Source organism: Pyxicephalus adspersus, chromosome Z (assembly GCF_032062135.1).
Source record: "Pyxicephalus adspersus chromosome Z, UCB_Pads_2.0, whole genome shotgun sequence".
Lineage (NCBI taxonomy): Eukaryota > Metazoa > Chordata > Amphibia > Anura > Pyxicephalidae > Pyxicephalus > Pyxicephalus adspersus.
In genome coordinates this window covers 89,262,419-89,271,019 of record NC_092871.1, presented here as the reverse complement: position 1 = coordinate 89,271,019, position 8,601 = coordinate 89,262,419, and the positions used below count along the sequence as shown (strand labels likewise).

The following is an 8,601-nucleotide window of genomic DNA, read 5'->3' as shown; positions in this document are numbered from 1 at the left end:
AGTGGCAGAAAGACAAAGGCGGTGTAGAGGAATGGAGTTGCCATGAACAAAGGGGAGACAGAGGAATGGAGTGGCGGGGAAGCAAGGACGAGGTTGCAAGATGGTGTGGTGAGAATCAAAGGAGTGTCAGGGGGAGCGAAGAAGAGGTAGAGAAAAAAAAAAAGTGTCGAGAAGAGCGAAGGAGAGAGAAGGAGAGCCAGGAGAGGGAACAACCTTTTGAATACCAAACACAGAAAAAACAAAACAAAAAACAATGCAGCTTCGAACAAATTTTATTCATAGAAATGTCCATCTTCTCTTTCTATTCCAATAAAAAGAGCCCCTACCCCCAACCCCTTGTTTATTGATAAGGGAAAAAATTATATTTACCATTTTATATAGCTTTTTGAATAAATATATTTTACAGCAATTTTATTTTATACATATATATATTAATATTGGTATTTAGGAATGAAACAGTGTAGCATAATCACAACAGAACTAACCTATGAAATATGAAAATATTGAAGACTTATTTAGTTTTTTATTTAAATAGGTTAATCAATTATTCCTTTTAAGAAGAGCCTAATGTATTCTGTTGTTCCACATCAGAGCTTTGTGTATACTGTATATTTTTATACAAAGTCTTTGAGATAGGAAAAACTGAAGAAAGCAGTTTGGAATTGTTATTAGCAACTAATTAACTCTTTACTAGCAATTTCTATACCATAAATGACACCCTTGACAGGTTCCGGTAGATTCCCCAGGACAGGGATTCTATAAACATTGAATGGCAAAAGGTTTGTGGATACCCAACCATCACACCCACTATATGGGCAATATTATGCAATATTATGTACAGTGGACATTCTTCCAAATGAAGGGGATTAGGTGTCTCCATGTCATGCGTCATGTTAGTACTACAGCATACAAAGACATTGTGGACAATTGTGCTCTTCCAACAAGTTTGGGAAAGGTTATTTTGGGGCCAGAATGACTGTGTCCCCCTATACAAATCCAGCCCTATAAAGACATGACCTGCACAGAGCCCTGACATGAACCCTACTGAACACCTTTGGGATGAATTGGAATGATGAGCCAGGTCTTCTCACCCAACAGTAGTATCTGACCTCATAAATGGGGCAAACTCCCACAGGCACCCTCCAATATCTTGTAGAAAACTTTAGTGAAGGCCGTTCTAGCTGAACAGAGGACAACTTCATATCAATGGCCATGGTTCTGAAATGGGATGTCCAACAAGCCTATGAAGATGTGATTGTCAGATGTCTACCAGTGTTTGGACCTTTTATGCCGTTCCATTTATAAGAATCATATTTACATCCTAAATCTGCCCACTAAACTCGTGTCTTGGCTTTGTACTATTTTTGTGCTACTGGACCAACATGTTAGACTCCCAGCTGGATAGTAGTCAAACTTTTGCTAAAAGTATGTACTTATGAGTTTTTGCAAACCTATTTTTCTATTTTGGGATATATAGATTAACTTTTTTTAAAGCCAATTTGACTCCATTTTGGATGGAGTATAAAATTGTTAAAACCATTTTATGCAATGGGATTTTCATGGGGGAGATTGCTCCTAAAAGAGAGCTAAAAAACCTTCATTGCTTTCTTCAAAACGGTGGACCAGAGACAAATATATTTTAATGTAAACCAAATACTACACAGAAAACATGCATCTTTACAGAACAATGGAACTTTACTCTGAATTGATTAGGAAAGGTTAATTTTTTACCTTGCTCCTCCTCGGTTGTCTGAAAATTGTCCATGTGCACTAACAGAGCATTACTTTAGATAAAAGGCCTGAACATTCAACATTTACATAGCCGTGTACAGCAACTTTAAAGAATTGTGGATGATACTGCAAGGCCCGGCTGAACATTAAGGGGTTCTTACATAATAGACGCCATTATTCCTGGATGTTCAGCAACTACAGAGCTAACAGCTTGCAAATGAACATAAAAAGTGATTGGTTAGCAGTAGTTTGTCAAGCCAAATGACTCAATAGTCGAGTGTTTTCTGCAGTGACAGAGGTTGTTTCTAATGCGTTATGTCACGATGAATAAGGATTGCGGCATTCCCTCACTATCATTTTGTGACATTTAGCTTGTTAGCATCCTTTGTGTACAAGAAATTATGTGAAGATAGAAGTAATGACTTGTCAATGGTCTTCGCATGATGTGCCCTGCATAAATTCAGCCCTTTGCAATCTCTATACTTTCTTTCCACATATTTAACCATACACTTGTACCAAAAGATCCCAGGACCAACAATCGGCTATGATAAACCAACAAATTTTCACTTACCATTGTCCAACTTTTGGAGAAAAGGTATGCCATATGGCCACATGTTTGTGAACACTTGATCGAAACACCTAATACATGTCTAAAAGTATGTGCACCCCTTCCAAATGATGAGTTCAGTTGCTCCCAGTAAAGTCTATTGTTGATTCTACATTATACAAAGACATTGCAGACAATTGTGCTCTTCCATCCTTTCTGTTCCCCCATGACTGTGCCCCTGTATACAAAGCCCCCTCCATAAAGACATGGGGTCACCAGTTTGGTGTGGAGGAACTTGAGTGTCCTGCACAGAACCCTGACCTCATCCCTACTGAACACCTTGGGGGTGAAATGGAAGCCTGTTTGCAAATCAGGTATTCTCATCCAACACCCGACTTATGGAAAGCCTTCTCTTAGAAGGATGGAGGCTGTTAAAGTCACAAAGGTGGGCCAACTCCTTGAGAATGGCCATGGTTTTAAACTTGGACATCGATTAAGCTGATAGAGATGTGATTGCCTAATGCCCACATCATTTTGGCCATGCAGCGTTCACATTTCTTAATAACGTACATCTTCCTTTTATAGATTTCTCACTTATATATTATGCCTTTTAGCCATAAAACGATGCTTAACATTATGCAGGCTTTAAAACAAATGAAATAAATCTTTAACAACAGCAGAACATAAGTTGGAAGGAAACAATATAAAAAGGTAATAATTGAATAAAGCTAGCTAAGCTATTTTTCTCCTCGTAGCTCAAATGCTAGGATATGCAAGGGAACTGGAAAGGTTCTTCATGTTTTATTTTCTATGACAGGCCTTTCCAAGCAGGCAATAATAAGTCCTATTCCCTACAAAAAGTCTAAAACACTGAAGACAGCAGTAGTGTTCACTGGCAGGCTTTGAGTCCAGATACGTATGGTGATTCTTGAGGTCTGCAGATACAGTCTGGTTGAGGAAGTAACGAATCCATAAAATCCGGAGCAGGAAGCCCTGAGAGGATCAGTAGAGACTTGTTCCATATGGTAAAAGTAGGACATACAGGCAGTATGAATGGGATCTCATAGGTGTGCAGGTGAAGGGAGTTAGCAGGATCATAGAAGGATAACGTGTTATTGTCATAGTCTAAAAGGATGCCCAACCGTTTCAGCTGTGGGTGGACGTCCATTAGAATTTCCTTGTTGTTATGCCTAACAAGGAAATTGTTGTTACATCGAGTGAAAACCCAAGATGAGGTGTTCTTTCCAATCCATTCATTCTTTGGAGCAGACTTATAGGCGATTCCCACTGCATACCTGGGACAAAAGGGAAGCAAAATCCATCAGTTATTAAGGAATACCAAAACCAGGGACAGTCCCATCATGGCGGTGGGGGAAGTTGGTTCTCCTGTCTGCCTTAACCTGTGATGTAATCTCAAATATCACCACTGCGACACTGAATACTCAGCAAACCCCTGACTAATATTTACCCCAAAATGTGTCTTAAATGTGGAATTAAGCTGTAAATTAGACTTGACCAAGATTTTGTGGTGGACCCACTTACAATTTTGCAAAAGTTTCTGATTATTGTATCCTGACCTTCTTTGTCTAAAACCTTCCTTCATTTGATCATGCAATTTTAAGTACCTTACAGTAAATCTTTGATGTTTTTTATGCATTTTAATATGGGTGGGAATACGTCAGAATTGCTCTTCGGCTCTATGCATTAAAATGCATGCACTTTGCATTTTAACATGCTTTTTAGACGGGCTACCATTCATTCTTTATGGGAACCAAAGCCAGCTTGTAGCTAGCAAGGGACCCATCAGGCCTCATACCAGCCGATCATGTTTTGATAACATTAGCGGTTGATGAACGCTGGAGTGCAATATTAGGACAAGGAGACTACTCTGCTAAAGAGTGCATGAGGGTCAGGAATATGCAATGTATGCTGTGCAGATGTTTGGGAGTATGTGAGGGCCTAACGCAGGGGTCAGGGGTATGTAATGTTCAGGGGTCAGGAATATGTAATTTACTGAGTATAGGGGTCACAGGTATATGCAGCCCAGTGAATATAGTGCCACCCCTATTCCAACACCTCTTCTTCATGGTTGGAACACAATAGTACCCCCGTGCACATACAATGCTTACAGATATACACTTATTTACCTCTCTGATTGGATGGATTATATCCATGCCCCATCACATGCAAAATTGTATATTAGAAGCAGCGGGGGTGTTATTTTGTGACCTGAAGTGCCATCTCATTGCCCTAGCTATCTGCTTTTAGATATTGGCATTCCGTGTACCACAGTTTGTGAAGTACTACTATGAATTTCCAGATGTTCCCATTATTTAACCATAAGAAGAAAACTTGGGGCAAGATATCTTCCAGAGCCTTTCATAATATGACAAACTGTACCGATCACATATTCATACATTCTTGTGTATGAACTCCTGCCAAAGTTGGAGGAACGGAAAAGAACAAGAACCGGAAAGGTTGCAAATCCCAATCATTAATAAGTGAAACACAGGGCAAAGTAGAGGATTTTCCCCTTCTTATCATATTGCTGATTAACATCTAAGGTCTATATTAGGCCCGTTGGTGTCTATTGCAGACACTGATTGTTGGTTACCTGTACTGGAATGCCCTATTAGATGCCAAGTGCCTACATGTGTGTCCAGAGGAGCCATCATGGGAAGGACAAGGGCTACTTCTCTACTGGGGCTTGATCAAAGGAGCTTGACTTTTGCAATGCTGAAACCTTTAAATATGGAGAGTTGGGCCAGGAAGTTAGTACGAGGCTCAGAACATTCTGCGGAGGCCCTGTTTGTGTCCCCCTCTGGTGGAGGCCATGTGTGCACCCCACTTTGGTAAAGGCCCGTGTGCGTCCCACTCTGGTGGAGGCCATGTGTGTCCCCCCATGCGTGTGTCCCCCTTCAAGAAGTGAGGAGGTGTGCACAGTTTGACCCAAGTGCTCTATCACGCTGGTTTATTGCAAGATCCTGAAGAATCTGGCTGGTTCCCCAAAACATTCACCAGGCCCCGGTTCAATCATCAATGGATGGTTTGGCTCACCATAGCAGTCTGTTGTTGCTATTGTCTTGCTCTAGAGATCAAACCAGTTAATGGTTATAGTTAATAGCTTTGCTTTCCCTAAACTGCCATTTACTTTATTCTAGCAAGTCATAAACACTGTACCAGTGTCTCTCTGTGCTAATGCAAAACTGTTAAAAATGCATTAACCCGAACGATGCCTGTGCAAAGCTTTTTGGGTAATGCGTCCACCTCCCGCATTCTTTTTCCTGTGTAAGTCCTTTTCTTTTTTATGAACTCGGCATAACAGATTTCTTTTGTACTGGAACTTAAACATTATGAACACCTCTGCAGCAAGAAGTGGGCTTTTTTTCACGCTTAGAGAGCCCGAAGTGCTATGTACCTTATTAAATATGAATGTTTGAGGACGGCACGCTGCATGTTAAACAGACTGTGCGCAAGATTTTTAAGCAGAGTCGACAGCATCATTGTAATCCGTGTTGTCAGAAACCAACTGACCACATCGAGTGGAAGCCGGGGGCTGGGAGGAAAGGTGCTGGAATAACATGGGGCCATTAAAAGTTGTTAAAACCGACTTAGACGTTTGTTGTGCGCCCTGGATAAGGGAAGACAGCAAAAAGCTTTTGTGAATCAGGAAAAAAAAAGAATTGTGTATCTTGAAAGCATGGGTACTTAATATTATTGTAAAGGTAAAGTGAACCCAAAAATAATTTTTGTGATATGCAGGTTCATAAGCCTTTGTGTGTGTATACACTTGAGTTAGCCCTCAGAATGCCATTAGAAATAGAATCACAGTTTATACTCACGTGGCACCTAGTGGCAAGTCCTGGAACTGCATTTGTCTCTGGCTGTCAGAGACAAGCTGTTTGTTGCACACTTTATATTAGGACACAGCACCCTCTATTGGTGGCCAACAACCCACACACAAAAGATCATTTAGCAGCAAATGACCTATTTTAACTAACTCAAAGGTAAATAGGTAAACGCATTTATAGAAAAGGGAGGAAAATATACAGAGCCCATATGATTAGATGTTTTCCCCATTTTTAATTAATATTTCGGAAACTAGATATATTCAAATTTATTTGCATTTTTATCCACTACTCTTTTGAAAATTTGCAGTGATGGCCAGATTTTGTCTCCAGGGCTTATACTTTAATCAAAATATTTTTCCTGTTTTTTCAGCTAAAAGTAGGAACTTCGGTTAATATTCAAGTATATACATATATAGATCTAAACCTAACCTTTGTAACTGTCCTGTGCAGTACCTCTTCCATGCCACAAGATGTCCCTAGTCTTCCAGATTTTATGACGTGCATAGTCATTCAAATGACAGAATGAAGACATACTAAGTGCAGAGTGTCATGGACCTGCCCATCACCATTGCACTTTGCACTCACAGTTTATCAACCATCTCAGCAGTGAATCTCTCAACATCATTTAGGATCCTCCTTTAGGAGAAAAGCCCATTAGGAACAGGATCCTACATGTCAAACTGGTTTTAGGACATCTAGATAAGTAAAAAATAAATACACATGGATGGGCCACAAGAGGATGTAATATGCCCCCTGGGGAGGTGGGGGCTGTATTTTGAATATTCAGATTTTGGATAAATATTTGAGATGTATTGTGCTGTCTGTTAGCAGGTGGCATCTTACTGCCTTCCAATGTCACCCAGTCCCACACTCCTGCAGTAAGACCCTGACCTTGAAAAAGCCACCGCTGGATTGTAAGCAGATGTGAAGTGACTGCAAAAGGCTATATAAAATCAGCGGCATTGAGAAGCAACAAGAGGTAAAAATAAATTTTGTGACAACAGAATGGCGATTTCTTTTTATCCTCTTTTCTTAAAAAATAATGAATTACATTCTGTTAGGGTTTAAATTTACCTTAAACTGTCAGTTTTACCTTTTTTTTCTCATGCACAGATTGGGATTCTCCATTAAAAAAAAAAATCTGAAACGGTAACATCTGCCAGTGCAGTCATATTTCCTAAAACATATGCTCATTGCTGAAACTAAAAATAGCTGCGATCAGCACTGACTCGGTATGTTCATGCTTATGGTATAATAAAGACATCTGGACTGGAAGCTGCAATGCCCTGGAACATCCCACGGTGCACTTGGACCACTTATATGAAATCTATTACAAATATATATATATATATATATATATATATATATATATATATATATATATATATATATATATGATAACCAGGTGAATATCTCCTCTTCTGTAATCAGACTTCTATAAAAGCAAATGGGGATGAATGTGTGATCAATTCTGTATTCCTTATGTGCTATCAGCCTCAATACTCCCTCTAAATGGCCACTTGTATTCTCCATAGGAAACAGTGTGACAACGGAGGAGCAGTAATGGAAGACCGGGACAGAGTTGTCATCCTAAAACAGGAAGTGGCTAACAAAGACCATGATGACAGAATCACCAAGGATTATTTTAAGGAATGCTGCCTTTAGGAATAATATTAGCATGTTTTTTTTAACTAGTTAAGGGCATTGTATGTGAAAAAGTACACAGGCCGTATGCTGTACGAGTTATTCCTTTCCCGTGCTGCCGAGCTTCCAGCTGTTGTTACCAGAACATCCCTGTTCTCACTTGGGAATTGCTCTGAATTGCTACAACTGGTGCTGTGTAAATTAAAGCTTCTGAAAAGTGTTTGGGGTTTTCTGCAGTTGCAGAATGATTTTCTATCTACAATGACCACCAGTATAAGGGGTCCAAGTGACTGCCAATAGAAGAGAGGCATTTTCCGATGTTCACCAATAGAAGGAACCCCTTCTCCAATGACCATCAATGGAAGCAAGCTGCCAATTGAAGGAAGTCTTTTTCTAACGTCTGCCAATGGTAGGAAGCCCCTTTTCCGATAGCCCACAATGGTGGCTGCCAATGGGAGCCCCTTTTACCAATGGCTACCAATGGGAGTGAATCCCTTTTCCGATGGCCCACAATGGCAGGGAGCCCTTACCTGATGGCCATCAGTGGAAGGGAGCACGTTTCCAATGACCATTATTGTAGGTGACCATTCGTCAATGACCATTAATGGAAACAAGCTTTTGCCAATAAAAGGGACCAACTAACATAAGGAAGTCCTTCTCCAATGATCACCAATGACAGGGGGCCCTTTTTATGATGACAATCAAAAAGGGGGAGCCCTTGTCCAATTGCCACGAATGCAAGGGAGCCCTTGTTCAATGGCCACCAATGGATGGGAGGCCTTGTCCAATGGCCAAGAATGGAAGGGAGCCATTGTCCAATGGCCACAA

At 40.4% G+C, this 8,601-nt stretch overlaps 1 protein-coding gene across 1 annotated transcript in view; it reads right to left on the bottom strand.

Annotated features, from left to right (window-relative positions):
• Positions 1-256: 256 nt before the first annotated feature.
• The window catches only part of LOC140344439 (probable E3 ubiquitin-protein ligase MID2), a 90,591-nt gene continuing 82,246 nt past the window's right edge, over positions 257-8,601 (bottom strand). The window contains exon 9 of the mRNA XM_072431559.1: positions 257-3,573. Within this exon, the coding sequence (XP_072287660.1) occupies positions 3,168-3,573 (406 nt within the window). The 3' untranslated portion in view covers positions 257-3,167. The remainder of the gene's footprint in view (positions 3,574-8,601) is intronic.